Genomic DNA, 17023 nt, shown 5'->3' with positions numbered 1-17023 from the left:
CTAAACCAGAAAATAATTCTCTGTCTTCAAAAAATTACTAACTTCATATGATCTGATTAATACAAGATATTCAAAGTCTTTCTTCTGCCCTTACAAAACAGAGTACACCAAGCCAATAGTAGTTAATTTTGCCATCAGAACCGGTAGTGTCCATTGTATGTTAGTAAAGTGAGATAGGGAAGTCAGGTTGCAGACGAACAATAATACTTTAGAAATAGAGAAAAAAAGATTGTCATACATTTAGGGGTTTACCCCTAGGTATAGAATAGAATGCAATAAAATAGTTTATTTCAGTTGGAAGGGGTCAATGAAGGGGTCTTTCAGGGGAAGATGGTCAATGACCATCTAGTCCAACTGCAGAAATTCCCCATGAAGTAAGATTGACCAGGTTAGACCAGCTCAACTGCTAGACTATTAACAAAGCACAGTATGATCCATATTTTAAAAATAGAGATTAGTTGAAGAGGGTAGAGCAGACATTTATTTTGACTGTTGCAACAAATAGAGGGCATTAAATTAAAAGGAAAATCAACATTTTTAATTTTCCATTTCTTTGAAAATGAAGCTTTGAAGTATAGGATTTATTGCATAGAATATTTAAAAGAATAAAGGCTTATCAGGGCTACCAATAGGACTGTATGGATTATGAGAATGTCCAGTTAAACAGGACATACCTCCTCCCTTGAGTAGCTTAGTTTTAGAACAGATATGTTTTTCTCATGTTTTGGACCATGCCAACCCATGAAGCAGTGAGGAGCAATTACACTTAGTCTTGTGATTTGCTCATAATCTTGCCAGAAGATTTATTCCTGTTTCTTTTGCAATATGCAGGGTGCCCAGGGTGTTCAAGGTTATCCTGGGGAGTATGGACCACAGGGCCCTCCAGGAGCTTCAGTGAGTATGAGCTTCTGTCTCACTTGTTACATTAACCTTTGATTTTCCAGAAACCTGTGGAATTACACAAACACAAGTACCTAACTTTCCTAGACTTGTTTGAGGACAAGAGACGTGTATGCAAAATCCATATCCTTCTGCACACATCCGATTTTTTTTCACTTTATTTTCATTATTTTTCTGAATGATAACTTCGGTGTTTTCAGAAGCATCCTTCTCCATGTAGACATAAATTTTAATTTTCAAACAATTACCCATAAATTCACTTGAAGTAGTAATGTGTGCAACTGTAAGAGAGATGTATATGTTTGCAACCAGACTGTATAGACTTTCTGTCACCCAGTCACAACAAATTGAAGAATAAAAATAGTAATACAACTCACATGAAAATTTGGTGCTTCAAAACAACTATATTGGTGTTGAAGATTGTAATTTTTACATTAAGCGTTTTTGTCTTCCTTTTTTGTAGGGCATGCCCGGGAAAGCAGGACATCCTGGACCTAAGGTAGTCTTAGATTGGTAATAAAAATGAAAAATTCCTATTAGGCATAGCATCAATTAACTCATTTTATAGGTGTTTTTAAAATTAAAAAAAAATAACAGTTGGGAATTTTTTTTTTTATTACAGGGTCTTATGGGACTCAAAGTAATAGGAACCAAAGGAAGAAAGGTGATTGTATAAAATAAATGCTTAAAACATTTTTCACATTTTCCTTCTGTTTTCTTGTGTTTCCTGATGCGCTATGGTGAAACATTTGGGGGAGTAAGTACCGTGAAATAAAAACTTTCAGTATGTATGTGGAAGTCTTTCAGTGGAAAATGGAAACATGGCAAATAATACCTAGTAATATCTTGTCACAAAAGACCCAACGATACAAACTTCCTGATAGAAGGTAGAAACCTAAGAGCAGCCAGTAGTTAATATTTACTAACACACAGCATTAAATTCACTTATATATCAGTAGAACAGTGCTCCTAAATGCTTGTCTAAGCATGTAAACATTGGTAAATATGTAGCAACTATAGACTCACATCTTCCTACGGCCAACATCTTTTCAGTGTCAGCCTTTATGATGTTAGAAAACCTCCCAGATTTTGAATAAAATGAGCTGACTTGTCCATGTCCTTGGTTTGTATCTCATATAATTGACATTAAGTCAGAAATTACTCCGAGTACGCACACTGTCGCTCAGGACCTCAGCCTGCAGTTGGAGGACCAGTGTAGTCAGGTGGGATGTCCTTACAGGAGCCTTTCAAGAACTTGGAGCATCTCACGGTTATGCTAACTGACCGGCACAGAGTGAGCCATTAACTGAAACAGCACTGTCTGACAGTGGGGTTGGTTTTAAATTTTTCATTACTACTTAGAGCGTGCTAGAAATTTCCTGGGAAAATGTATGTAAATAGAATTGATTATTCATTAGCATTGGCTCAAATGACCACGGAGCATCTTGCTTCTTTATGAAAGAGTGATTCATTCTGTGCTGTTATGCTGCAGGTGCATGCAAAGGCATTCTGCTGTCTTAAAATTAGTGGAAATTACGGATTTTCTTTTGTTGAGCTCCACAGGAAATATCACATTTAGGACTCTCCCGGTTCTAAAAGATTCTTAATGAGAAAGTGTACTGCAGTATTAATGTTTTCTGTTAAGAACACGTGAAAGCTAATTCTGTCTGTCAGCGCTATGTTGCAATCATCTCCCTGTAACACACAGACTGCAGTTTTGAGGATGTCACTAAAGACAGTTCATGTATTTTGTTAATTGACTTAATCAAACTGAAAGAAAAATTATAATTAAGGAGATATTTTTATTTGATTTAGAGATAAAACAGTTGTATCATTTTAAACAAATAGTATTAAAAATGTAAGCTAATTCTAGCTACTTTAACAGAAATCAGCATATGCATTTTTTATTTCTCAACTAGAAGTTTGTCATAGTAGTCTTTAGTCTTCCATATGCCTTTTTTATGGGAAGATAAATAGTAAAGAAAAAGGAGCGTTAACTTTATTAACGTCTAAGTCTAATGACAGAAAACTTTCATGATGTCAAAAGTACAGCAGTAGTAACTTGAAATAATAAAAACACACTGCTTGTAACTGTTCAATTTTTCTTTTTTCTTCCAAGGGTGACACTGGGTTAACTGGACCCCCAGGACCACCAGGAACTGTTATTGTGACATTAAGTGGACCAGACAACATGACGGTAGTAAAATTGCTGAACATCATGTTCAGATAAGCCATCTGACTAGGCTTTGATTTGAAAGGACATTTTCATCTTCACTGCTCTGGTCACATTTCCTTGTACACATCGTAACACTGTTCAGACTTGTTTAGTTAGATACAAAGCTCTTAGAGTGTCTGTACAGCCAGGTCAGCTGAGGCTGTGTTTTCACATCTGCATGATGTCCCTGGAATGCTAGATGCTTATTAGTAACCCACCTGCTGCAGATCTCCAAGGATATGGGAAGTAAATCACTTTTAGCTTCACCAAACCAGCATGGTTTTTTGAATGGCTATCAAAGCCACAGCTGTGTTGAGCTCTGGGCCTTGGCCCTGAAAATATCAGGACTCTGAAATATCAGGGTTTCACTAAAGCTTAAGGTTGAAAAACCCCTCAAAACTCCTTGCATAAATAGTTTGAGGCATGAGTCTAATCAGGTAATAATTAGGCAGCGCATAAACTTTGGCTTTACGATGACCTTAGGGTGTAGCCCAATACGTAATAGTACTATGCAGTAGGGCGATCTAATCTCGAGCCCACAGAGGCAGGGATTGCCCTGGTATCCATTGCATTCACATATTGGAGGTAACTGTAGCTCCAGTGAAGCAACTAAGATTTATTTGTTTTTTCACTTTCAATATCTGGGGACGTGTACTCCAGTCTCCTTGCATGCAACCACAGGCAGGTCATCTTAAACTCACTATGTTCAGAAATAAGTGCAGAACCAGATTCTTCTTCAAACATCATAGACTTGGACAGGACCGCCGATATGAAGTTTCTGTTTCTTAGTATCTTAAGTAGAACCACCTCTCAATAAAGAAGCTTGCTGGTAACATAAGGATTTCCTATTTGTAAAACATGAGTGTTATTCTAAGCACTGAAAAATCCAAGAGACCATACTCAATTTTTATTTTCTATGTAATAGGACTTGAAAGGAGAGAAAGGAGAAAAAGGATCAAGAGGACTTCCAGGGCCAATGGGGTTTACAGTAAGTGACTAGAAATAAATCCCTTATATCTAGATGTTCAGGCAGCATCATGTAGTAAGTGCTACTCTTCAGAGTCCAGTATTTACACTACACATTCCAACCTTCAGTGAATAGAACTAATGAATAGAATAATATACCTATTAATGCCATTTTAACTGTACTTAATTTTTATACTTTTTTTTAAGATAACAAAATTATAAAAGACATACTTGATCTAGAAAATACGAGTCTCAAAATATGTGTATCTTGAGGGTGGTTTTGTTACAGGGGCCAGTTGGTGATTCTCAAAGCGAAAAGGGTGACCGAGGAGAAACTGGAGCACAGGTATGTGCAAACAATTAAATACACATGTTAGTCTTTTCTGAAAAGTAGTTTTGGACTAGTGTTGCTCTCTGGTTTTTCAATGCCGCTCAGAGCAAATTGTCTTAAGTTCATAGATCTTTCATCCAGTAAACCAGAGTGGAGAGCTGAAAGTCAATGACTGTTCTTACAGGCTCACATACCATGATTACATCAACTGAAGGTCAGTTGGTGGTGGATGCACTTCTATTCGTTTTTCTGTAAAGGTTCTACTGTTGACAATTAATAAAAAAAAGAAAAGGTGCTCTTCTGAACACGTACTGACATTATAGTGCCAGTGTGCATATTGATGAGAATTAAAAACATTGGGTTTACTTAAGGCAGCAGACTTAAAATAGTATGTTCAACCAGTGGGTGTGGGAAGACATAAAGAATGTTATGGTAAGAGAGTTCTGACAGGATAATATGTAGAAAAAAAAAATCATGTTTATTTTAAAAAGCCTACACTTTAAAATAGCATTTACTTGAGCATACCTATATGTTAAAGGAAATAAAAGTTATTGAATGTTAACACTTTGCATTCAAATGGCTTTCAAACTTAGAGCTAAAAACTAATCAGTTGAAGTTGCAGGTTCTTAGTAGTTAAAAATGTATTAATTCTTTACAGTTTTATCAATATGTAGTTAGCGGAGAACCCTAAAATATCCAAATAAAATGTTTGGTGACATTTTCTGAACAAAACATTTTGATTCCAAATACATTTTGTAAGCAATATTAAGAGAAGTAATCTTCAAATTAAATACTTCATGCAGACTAAAGAGATACATGTTTTGAAACTTTCCCCATACTCCTTAGGAGTGCAATAAATTTTCTTCCTCAAGGAAAGGTAGCAAGCCCAGACGAGTACTACCTGTAGATTGCTCTTTCTTCGTTTGTATGGTGCTATAATGATGATGCTACCCAGAAACTTGATCGTTATTTTTATCATCCCTATACATTATGAAGGTTTTAATTTCTGTTTGAGTTGCTGGTGTAAAGTACTAAAAGCTTTTGCTATGCAGTGTTGTGTTGTGTTGTTCTTCCTCCATCTTCTGTGGGTTTTCCATATTATGTCTTCTGCTTGCAAAAGCCCTGGCCTGTCATGCAGTATTTTTCAGAAGTCTTCTTAACTGGCCTCTCCCTTCCTCCGTTGTGGAGGAAGAAGTAGAACACCCTTTCATGTCTGCCCATTAACCTCAAAGAACACTAAGGAAATACAGATGGAGTTAAGACATTGACTGACTGGCTCTTCTAAAATGAAAACACAGTATTTTGTTTTGCCTTTGAGATGACATCAGTGAGCAGAAAATGTCAAATAGCTGTGGATTTTACATTGTAGAAAAGAATACTATTTTGTGCAAGTGAGTTTCGAGTCTGTGGTGACATCATTCCAACTCCCCTTCTCTTTCAGAGTATCCTCTTTGGTTAAGTTCTGCCATCTTTTGAGTATTGCTTTTTTTTCTGATGCTCACATTGTAATTCATAGTCTGGTCAGATTTTTCCAAATTATTTTCAGTTTCATTGACTTACTCTGTGCAAAACAAATTTCTAAAATGTACTTTCTCTCCTGTTGTTCTGAGTTCATAATCTTCCACCCACCTTTTATCTTAATCACTATGTTTCTGCTGTGGATTTTAATCAACCAGATTGTCCTCATTTCTGCCTTCAAGGTGGCAAGCAAGGTATCCGTATTTAGAATCATGTTTACATTTCCTTCTGTTTCTCTCCCCATTTTTTCCCCTTCTCTCCCTTCGTTTTCTTTTGTTGTTATGAATTGCTTACCATGCAACCATTAACCCACTGCCAGACTGGACACCAGCACCCCAGTGGTAGGCTGCCTCATGTGCTGCATGTCATGGAAAACAGCAGATGCCTCTGGCATGCTGCCTCCTTCTGCATCCTTCACTTTTCCATCTAGTGCCCTACTTCCAATACCTTTGAAGTGCAATCGTTACTCTTCTTCATTAAATAATTTCTCTTCAAGTCATCTCTTAACCCCATTTCGTGTAAGAGAAAAGTTTCCCTTCAGTATCTTTCCGTGCTTACCATTAGAAGGGCTGCTAGCTGCTCTGATGTGTCATCATTTGTCTGGCTTCTGCAAGGACCTCATGTTGCACTAAGCTTTCTGCACTTGCCTGGCACTTTGTGCTGGGGAAGTGTCCGCCTCGGCTAATCCTCCACAGGTGCAGGAATGTCCAGGGAATATCTTACTTCCTGTTTTGTAGAGTTTTAGGAACATTGGTTACGATTAGAAATAATGAGCATTTTAAAAATAACTTCAATGGCGTTTCAAAATTTATGAAGACCTAAAATACAGTTAATGTGGACAGCATGTTGTTGTTATGCTCTTTGAATGCAGTAAGCCCTCTGTGGATCTTCTTTTTTTTCTGTTATTATTATCATTAATTTTATTTTATGTTTCTTCCTTTGAAGGGTAAACCTGGAAAAGAAGGTGCCCCAGGTCCACCTGGCTTACCGGTAATGAGGGACGCCTACTAAATGTTTTCTAGCAGTCATCTGTTTATCACAGCCATATCCTCCCGTCACAACTTTTTCCCATTGCGGAATGTGTTTGAAAATGTTGATTTCCATGCAGTGAGAAACATTGCGTCCAGCTGACCTTGGAATATACCATGTCCTCGTAGATCTATGCAGGAGATGCTCACTTCATAGATGTTGACTGTTCTGTGTAAAATAAGACAACCTGCTGCTTGCTGCTGACTTACCTAATGAGTTTGAGACATGGTCCAAGTTACACAAAATTAATTCTACTGAGCTTGCTTCTGGGTAGTCACATTGAATTTTTTGCAAAAGAGTTATACTTTCACTTCAGCATAAAACAGGAAACAAAATGAATAATTTTTGATCTCTAGAATCAAAAACATTGTTTTATGAAGAAAAGTTATTGTCAAGGTCGCATCTGCCTTGGCCTGAAACAAGATGACTGATAGATACTAAAACAGGCAACTTGTTGCAATGTAATTCTTAAAATATACCATTTTATAACTAAAATTATCTTGTCTGCGTACTAATTTAAAAACTGAAGTTGTTCCAAAGTATTTGGAATACTGTATTCAATTGGTTAAATATCAGTTTTTATATTTACTGCACTCTTGTTTAATGACATCATTAGACCCACCATGACCTTACAAATATCTTATCAAAATTCTAATTGTCAGAATAGGCCATTTCACATATATCTTACTAAAACGTCATCTTCAGCATGCCAAAATGACCTTCACAGACAGTCTAAACACATTCCAGTCTGAGAAAGAATGGGGAATGACAGACCGCAAAACTCTACTGCCTCAGCTCACAGAAATAAAACGTTCTGCCGTGACAAAGATCTGTCATTGCTCTGTTCACTTTTTAGCTTTACTTACTAGCAGTGGATTCAAGTGCATAAGCCTCTGAGAAGTCCCTTTTCCTTGGACGTATATACTTGCAGAAAGCCTGAGCAGCAGTCTGCACTGTATTCCCTCCTGGTCTTGCTGGTGCCTGTTGAGATCAGCAGCATCAGACAGACGGACCAGCTTCTGGGAGGGAGCTGCTGAGTGTGAGAACCTCACACGGTGTTCAGTTGCGCTCCTTTCAGAAACAGTAGTTTGCAGTAGTTCGCACTTGTGCTATCCAGAGCGGCTCCACCTTGGCATTGCTGGAGTGGCTGAAGGCAGGTTGGGATGAGAGACCTGAAGTATTTCCCACAGCCATGGGGCTGTAGCCCAAACTCAGCCTTTCACTGTGATTTCTTCCCCTGAACAAGTCACATTCACCTTTCAAGCACCATGAAAGATTAAAGCTTTCCATTTTATATTTTACGAATGACAATGCTAAAAGATTAATTATAAAACTGTGTGCTGTCGCCTGCAGGGACAAAGGGGTGAACAGGGCAAACCAGGAGTGGCTGGCAGGCAAGGAGCTAAGGTATTGTCTAATGGTTTTGTTGTTGCTTATGAGGATGAGGTACATTTTGGGGTTATTGTATTGTTTTATTTATCACTTTGTATACAATATGTTTTACTTTACCTAAAAGATGACAAGTAATCACAGAACAGTTTAGGTTGGAAGGGACCTTAAAGATCATCTAGTTCCAACCCCCCTGCCATGGGCAGGGACACCTTCCACTAGACCAGGTTGCTCCAAGCCTCATCCAGCCTGGCCTTGAACACTTCCAGGGATGTGGCATCAACAGTTTCTCTGGGCAACCTGTCCCAGTGTCTCCCCACCCTCTCCGGGAAGAACTTCTTCCTGATATCCGTTCTAAATCTCCCCACTTTCAATTTAAGCCCAATTTATATCTGGATGCAGTACTCCAGGTGAGGTGTCACAAGAGCAGAGTAGAGGGGGAGAATCACCTTCCTGGACCTGCTGCTGGTCATGCTTCTTGTGATGCATCCCAGGACATGGTTATGATACGGAATAGGGAATGAATCAGCTGAAACAGATCATGTGTTTGAACTGGTCTCCATCTATGCATGCTGGTATGTTCCCTTGGTGTCTGGGGCTGAATAGCTGTGTAAGGAACAGAGGGGATGGTGAAGGACTCTTCAGGAGCACTTGTTTTTCTTTAATGTTATGAGCAAGGTACTGAAGTAGCAGTCAGTACCAAAAGTCATGTCATGATTTGTTTTTAATATACAAACCCATGTCTGTCTTCTGATGAAGGGAATGAAAGGAAGCACTGGTCCCCCGGGAGCTTGTGGTCGAGTAAGTGTAAACTATTTTCATCATATGATTTTTCTAAACCATTAGAGTAAGAATAAGCAAACTGAGTGTATGAGGCAATAATGGAAGTCCTGTGATGCTCTAATCAGGGCATGGCTTTTTCAAAATACTGATGTTGGTCATGTGATTTGAGTAGTTGATTTTTTTTCTGGTTTTGTTTATGATTATTTAAAAGAGTAGTCTAGATATAGCTTATGCTGCTTTGAGCCAATGGACTAGACTTAAGTTCTATAGGTTTCTTTCAAGAATATTTTCTATTTCATGCTACCATAATAATCATGACTGCATCTTCAACTTAGACCTTGCCTCTGTAATCGCTTCTGCAGGCAGAGGAGTTCTCTGGGAATTCAGGAATTGCTCTGAAATGCCAGCCCCATCTATTTGTACAGGTCTCTTGGCATTATTTGTGTATAGAAGTTATGATTTCATTTGTGGCTGTTTGTAATTACTGTGTGATTAGAAAAGTCGTATGGTGTCACAACATAAAAATTACGAATGAGATCACACCATTGTCCTAAGCAAATGTTCAGTATGAGACACTGTGCTTCTCTCTTCATTCTTACTATTCTTTATTTTTTTATTATCTTTCTCTTAAGACAGAGTATTATGATAATATGGTTGGTGAAAAAGGAGATGAAGGACCCCCTGGACCTCTGGGACCAAAAGGTCAACGTGGCATGCCTGGTGAGTGGGACATGAAAGACAGAATCTTTTAGCAAGAGCTGTCCACTCAAAGGACTTGTAACAGGCTGCGTTTCTGAGCACCCAGCAACCTGCTTCTGCCTGCACTCCCAGCAGATTGAAGAATTGAAATGTATCATATAATCATAGAATCCTGAGACTATGATTTATGGCCATATTTCCTCTTAAAAATAATGAAGCTGGCACACTACTTTGCACAGATAATTGAGTTGAGCACCTAAACTCACTGAGATCCTGTCTCGTGGCCTTAGCAGACTACTGCATGAGCACATTATCTGTACATGCCATAGGCAAACCATCATGGCTGTAAGGCTGTTGCTAAAGGTCATGCACTTTTTCTAACTCTCTCTCTCTTTTTTGTTTTTAGTAGCTTTTATGGTTTGCCTTATGCTATTTTTATTGCCTATCATTGCAACATGATAAAGATCTGCAAATTTCCATTCTGTTTATTTTGGCCATGCTGTAAAATTAAAATGTACTGGTTTATTGTTTGGGCTGTCTCCCACTATGACAAGGACTTGTGGGCTGAACTCTGAGGCAGCATCTTGTAGGCTATATCTCATACTCATCCAGCAAGTCCTGTGTTTTTATGTTCTAGTTTTATGAATATTTCTGCATCCGAGTGATTGTGTTGCATTCAGTGAATGCTCTCTATCGTTATAAATTTACATATATATTTCCAAGGGATGGCAACAGGAAAGTTGAGACTTGCAAAGTTATTAATATGTTGTTAAGAGGTGGTATATTCACTAGAGGAAATAGTAGTGGCAAAAAGAAGCAAGTTTGCAGGCCTGTAAGATGTTCTCAACTAATCGAGTGCATCCCCACCTAAGATAAATGCAGTGGATCCTATTTCTACCTCATGTAACATCCATATTTTGCCAGGTTTTAGTGACAATTGCCAGTGTGCAACAGCTGTATAAGTAGCAGATGCTTATTCAGGCAAAACCAAATTCTTAAAAGGTAAAATAAGCTTTAAATGCTGAAGCCCAAAACCTGAAGTCAGTATTAATGAGTAGTGACCTTGCAGAATATACAGTGGTTTAACTGAAATTCTAAATACATTGCTTTTGCAGGGCCACAGGGTCCTCCTGGAGATGCTGGTAGGCCAGGTATGTGTAATGGTCCAGTACCAACAATAAAATCCATTGTTCTTCCTGCCCATTATACTGAATCAGCTTTGTGGAATCTTAACTTCAGATTACTTTAATCATATCAATAAGTGGTAAAAAAAATGTCCCCCAAAAGCTTTGATGAGCCAAAGATTTAAAGAGAGGTTAAAGATAATTTTAAAATGTTTTTACATTGTCGTTGTGATTATTTGATATACTACAAGATTAAAAAGTTTTGTGGGATGAAGTCCATATGTTTGTCTCTCAATCATCCTACTGAATACTTACTTTGCTTTGAAATTCAATTTCTTTAACTTCATTTTTGTATTTTTTCCTGTTTGGTTAGGTGTGTCAAGACCTGGTCTGAGAGGTCCCCCAGGATTTCCTGGCCCAAAAGGAGCAAAAGGAGAGAAAGGACAAACTGGCTTATGTATTGTAGGCCCTCCAGGACTACCTGGTATTACTGGCAGACCTGGTTCTGTCGGGTTACCAGGTCCTCCAGGAGAACCAGGTGATGTTTCAGTACTGCATATATAATGGACAAGAACAAATCCAGAGTCGTGTCAGTATCTAATGTATGAGATAGATAACTCTGATTTAGAGTATATGTTGAGTAATATGGTTGAATAGACTTTCTCTTTGGAAATTTAGTTTTAGGATATTCATGAAGTGAAGGTCTGTGCTTCGTTGCTAATGAGGTTCTGTGGAGAAGATACAATGACTTGCCAATAGAGAGATTTCTCCCCTGTTTGTATAACTGTGACTATAAAAATCTGCTGCATAAACCAGGAAAGACTAATGAGAGAAGATCTATTCTTAAAACTAATTTTTTCAAAAGTTGTAGTAGATCTGTAAAGCTAAATTCAGAAGGGGAAAATATGAATGCGAGAGAAACGGCTTGCATGCCTCCAGAGGTCATGGTGGGCCTTGGAGCACGTTTGAAGTTCTGTCAGCATGAAAACAAAGCGGCAGCAGTTTATAAAACTTCTAGAAAATACATCAACTAGGAATACGTGTTTAACTAGGAGTACCAACAGCATCATGTTTCTTTTATATGTGGTATGGCCAATACAAGTTTTTCTGAACCAATACCAGTGTAGTGCTTCTCTTTTCTCTGTCACTGAAAAATCTATCTATCCTCCAAAAATATTACCTTAGGAAGAGCTAAATGCATGTTCCAAATACACCATGATAATTCTGTCAAAGACACAGGAGCAGCATAATAATTTAGGATTAAAAGGAAGGTTTCCTTTCTATTCCTGGTAAAAGAAAGAATTATGTTTCTGTTGATTCAAATAAAATGGAAACACTTGCCCCAGAAGGGACTATGCTTTTTCAAGGCTAAACAGATGGATCCAACAGTCTGTTGAGATTTACTTTGGCATTACCATATTCATCCTCAAATACTTCCTGTTACAAGTATTTTGAGTTTGTCCAGGTAGTTCTCTCTCTTAAATGAATCATAGAATACCTCAATTTGGAAGGGACCCATAAGGATCAGAATACTGTCTCCAGCTCATCCGTGCAACTTTTTTCTCTCATAGCAAATCCAGAATTGTCTGGATAATCTGCTGATGTAATGGTGCCGCGCTCATTTCATTAACAGGTAGAGTGACATTTAGAACAGGCCTGCCAGGACTTCCTGGAGAGCCAGGCTGTACAGGACCTCCGGGACCTCCAGGAGATATTGGCATGAAAGGTCAGTTTCAGAAAACTATCACTCAGAAGCAGGTGTTACAATCCAGTAATCTTCATGCACCCTCATGAAATTGTGGTTTTAATTTACCTCTGAAGCCGTTTGATGAGTTCAGAGTTTAGGAAAATTCACTGGGGATAGCAAGAAGTCTTCCTCCCCTGACTACTGTCGCTGGACAGCAGCTAACAGAGCAGTGCACGTGCCAGCGCAGCCCTTGTACGCGCTGCAGCCAGCGTGTCGACCGTCACTGGGACAAACGGTTATTGCAAGTAGGCAGGGTTTTCGTATTCTGCTGTTAGGTTCAACACCAACAGTTGTTCTCTGAGAGAGGGCTCCTTCTGCAGATATCACCATGGGAGCTGCTGAATCTCTTTGCCACTTGCCATGCGTTCAAGTCACCCAGGCTGTTATGGCCCCATCTTGGTTTGAAGCCTATGTCCCTTTCTTCTTTTGAGAGAATTTGGCTTATCAGTAGAGTCACTGTATCCAAATGGTTTACTAAAATTAAACTTGAAAAGAACAAGAGATTTAAACTGAATGTTCCTGCATTTTCAATTAAATGATAGGGCTGGAGCACCTCTCCTGTGATGAAAGACTGCGAGAACTGGGCTTGTTCAGCCTGGAGAAGAGGAGGCTCCGAGGAGACCTCATTGCAGCTTTCCAGTATCTGAAGGGGCTACAAGGGTACTGGGAGAGGACTTTTTACAAGAGCCTGTAGTGATAGGACAAGGGGTAATGGGTATAAATTGAAAACAGGGAGGTTTAGATTAGATGTCAGGAAGAAATTCTTCACAGAGAGGGTGGGGAGGCACTGGAACAGGTTGCCCAGAGAAGCTGTGGATGCCCCATCCCTGGATGTCTTCAAGGCCAGGCTGGATGTGGCTTGGAGCAACCTGGTCTAGTGGAAGGGGTCCCTGCCCATGGCAGGGGGGGTGGAACTAGATGATCTTTAAGGTCCCTTCCAACCCAACCCATTCTATGATTCTGTGATTCTATGATTCTATGATATTAGTTCTGATTCACTGTCTGACCACAGGTAGTTTTTAATCGTGTTGGAAGTGATCTTCCACCAAAATTAAGGCCGTGTTCCTACCACTCTCTGGCCAAAAAGTCTTAGCCATCCTCTGTAACAAGCTGTGTAACAACATTAGTTAAGCGTGGAATGACGTGGTTGTGGGACAACTAATGCATTATTTTCATTCCAGGTGATGAAGCCTTTGTGTGTACTGATTGCAGCTATATTCCGGGGATACCCGGTATCCCTGGTTCTCCTGGGCCACATGGCGAAGATGGCATGCCTGGTAAATTATCTTGTTTCTAACAGGACAGTAGGAGATGCCAGTGATTTTGCCTTTAGCAGGAGAATCGGGTATGGGCATGTCTGCAGTCCTTGAACTAGCCCTGGACTGGGTGTGAGAGCCTGATGCAGCTCCAGCCACTGATAGGAGCACAAGCCTGAAAAGAAGTGAAGTCAGGATGCTAAAAGGCTTAGGTGCAGCCTGAAGCCAGGTCACTCATGATGCTGCAGTCAATGTGACAGCAGAAACATTCAGTGATGGGTGTGTTTATTGGAGCTTGTCAAAATCTGTGTCCTTGTTTTCATTTTTCTTTAAAAAATACTCTGTTTCTTTTGCAGGTAGAGAAGGAACAACAGGTCCAAAGGGTTCTTCAGGTTCTCCAGGAGCACCGGGTTTTCCAGGAGCTCAAGTAAGACTTGGGTTTTTCAGATTAGTTTTCAGATCCCACAAGAAACATTTCAGAGTAGCCTCATGGCTGGTGTTCCATGCAGTGTCGTACAGGGTGATCTCAGCAGTTTTTTTCTGTAGTAATGAGTGTGTCTGCGTGGGAGACTGACATGGGTAGAGATTGCAATGTGCACGTAGCTGACCTAGCTTTGCATGAGCTTGTTTTTTGTGATGCAGCAAGAAGCTCAGCCCGGGCAGTGAGGCAGGTCATTAACCTGTGTCATTAACCTGTGCTGTATTTCCTGACGGTTAGACTGCTGCTTCTGCCTGGTATGGTATGGTTTTAGTCAGGACAGAGTTAATTTTCTTCACAGCAACTGGTAGGAGGCCATGTTTTGGATTTGCCCTAAGAACAGTACTGATAAGGTGTTTTTTCAGTTGGTGCTGGGGAGTGCTTGCACCAATTCAGGGACTTTCAGCCTCTGATACTGCAGCTGTGTTCCCAGCTTTCTCATTACAAGTAATGGGGATGGGGGGGATAACCACACAGTTCAGACTGCTAACCCAAAATAACCAAAAGAGTATTTCATTCTGTAGCATGTCATGCTCAGTACGTAAGCAGGAAGTGGGCCAGGGATCCCTAACTCCTTTGCTTGGTCACTTATTAGCTCGCTTGTTTGTTAGCTTGCTAGCTTGCTTTTTCCTTAGTGAGTTGGTGGGTCAGTTAGCTTTCCTGGTTGTGCTCATGGAGGCTCGCTCGGACTCTGCTGTGATTGCTTTTGGGCTTCAGCTCTCGGGCTCTCTGGCTCTGACACTGGCTATATGGGACCTGGCTGTGCATCTGTTGGCTGGTGGTGAGCGATGATGGTATCATATGTTTTATTTTCTATTAGTTTAGTTACTTATTAGTAGTAGTACTTATTATTAATATTATTATTATCACTATAATACTCATTTATATTCAATTATTAAATAGTGGAAAGCTCAATTCACAAGTTTCCATGTCTTTTCTTTCGATTCTCCTTCTTCGTTGGAGGAAGGGGAAGGTGACCGAGAGGCAGTGTGGTACTTAATTGCTAGCCGATGTTAAACCATGACATATGGGTAGATTACACTTCTGTTGATGTACACAATTCTATAGTCATGGCAATGGCTGTGAAGTATGTATAGAGTTTTGTGTGCTGTGATCACTGTCAGACTTCTTCTTTTGTTTCCAGCATACTCAAAACTTGCTAAAGCCCCAGCTATGCAGAGAAACTTGCTTCTCATAATACCCTCCTGTGGGGCACAAAGGATATTCCCTCTGGGGAAGCATTATGAAGAGGGAAGGCTGACACCCCTGCTGCCAGAGACATAGCACTTGGTTGTTCTAACTTGTGCCTGTACTAGAAATTATTAGGGGAAAATTACATATGGCACTGTCCAATGTAAAACCATCGTGCATAAGTATTCATTGTGAGGGTTGCCAAACGGATGCAGAATGGAAGAGTCTAGCAGGTTTTTCCAGAAGTCTCCCAAGAGTTCATGAGCCCAAGATCACTAGAACCCAGTGTACTTTCAGCTTGTACTGGTTTCGGCTGGGCTAGAGTACCAACTTTGTATCCTGAGGAGGAAAGAAGGGAGAGGAGAAGTTAACTATGAATAGAGCCAATCTCCCCCAGTGTCCCTGGGGAGATATTTCCATTGGGAGGATAAATTCCTAATTAGATTTCAAGGTACTTTCTTACCCTTCTTTTTCTGCCACCCAAGCACAACCAGGTAGCTAAGTCAGATCCATTAAATGATCTTGCATTATTCCTGCGTGCAGTAGTACAAATGAAATTATAATCAGGTCCAAAAGGAGTAAAGGCAGGAGGAAAAAACAAAAATAAACCAAACCAAAAAAACCTGTTAATAGAAGTGTGCTATTGCAGTGAATAAAGATGAGAATAAACAGAACCACTTTCAGGTACTTCCTTCAAAAAAAAAGCAAGCTTGAAAACAGTTGACATATGTCTGGCACTGGAATTCTTTTGATTGTTTTGTTCCAGGGACCTCCAGGTTTTAGAGGAGACCAAGGACTTAAAGGATCAAAAGGTGAGCCAGGGTATGTGTATCCAGAAGGGCCAAAAGGTGAGCGAGGAGATCCAGGGGCCAGAGGAGACAAAGGAAGAAAAGGTTCAAGTGGATTTCTGGGAAGACCTGGCTCTAAAGGATCCAAGGGTTCTAAAGGAGAGCAGGTAGGTATGCACTGTTTGCAATTAATGCAGAATTCATTAAAACCTAAGCCGACTTTATATCTCATGCAACAGTCTGTTTTACCTATTCAGATACTTTTACTGACTATCCTTTACCTGACTAAGGGGCACTGTGCTTAACTGTAGCAACCAATATGCACAGCCAGGATGTATGAAAGAATGGCAGTAAATATTCTTAGGTAATGCCAGAGAGATGAGGCTAGAGTAGATAGAGGTTGTGAAAAACTTGGCAGTCGATTGTGGTGTTAGTTTGGATATTTGGATGCCTATGATGAATGAGATTTAAAAAAAAAAAAAAGAAAAAGACAGTTTTTCTGACTACTTATGATTCTTAAAAGGAAATAATTCCTGTTCAGTCTTTACGAGTTAATATTCAGTCAGGGCTGACAGAAGCCACAGAAGCTGGGACCGTAACACTGGAATC

The 17023-nt window shown here is 39.7% G+C and overlaps 1 protein-coding gene across 1 annotated transcript in view; it reads left to right on the top strand.

Annotated features, from left to right (window-relative positions):
- Positions 1–831: 831 nt before the first annotated feature.
- The window catches only part of LOC104508809 (collagen alpha-3(IV) chain-like), a gene marked incomplete at its 5' end in the record, with an annotated part of 38477 nt that continues 22285 nt past the window's right edge, over positions 832–17023 (top strand). Inside the window, 13 exons of the mRNA XM_010150545.1 lie at positions 832–894; positions 1364–1399; positions 3020–3097; positions 4041–4103; positions 4371–4427; positions 6876–6920; positions 8313–8405; positions 9764–9851; positions 11352–11492; positions 12588–12680; positions 13883–13978; positions 14314–14384; positions 16393–16581. Coding sequence (XP_010148847.1) covers positions 832–894; positions 1364–1399; positions 3020–3097; positions 4041–4103; positions 4371–4427; positions 6876–6920; positions 8313–8405; positions 9764–9851; positions 11352–11492; positions 12588–12680; positions 13883–13978; positions 14314–14384; positions 16393–16581 — 1113 coding nt within the window. The remainder of the gene's footprint in view (positions 895–1363; positions 1400–3019; positions 3098–4040; positions 4104–4370; positions 4428–6875; positions 6921–8312; positions 8406–9763; positions 9852–11351; positions 11493–12587; positions 12681–13882; positions 13979–14313; positions 14385–16392; positions 16582–17023) is intronic.

This window comes from Eurypyga helias, unplaced genomic scaffold (genome assembly GCF_000690775.1).
Source record: "Eurypyga helias isolate BGI_N326 unplaced genomic scaffold, ASM69077v1 scaffold11684, whole genome shotgun sequence".
In the NCBI taxonomy this organism is placed as follows: Eukaryota; Metazoa; Chordata; class Aves; order Eurypygiformes; family Eurypygidae; genus Eurypyga; species Eurypyga helias.
Note: the sequence above shows the minus strand (reverse complement) of the source record. Positions and strands in the feature narration are given on the sequence as shown.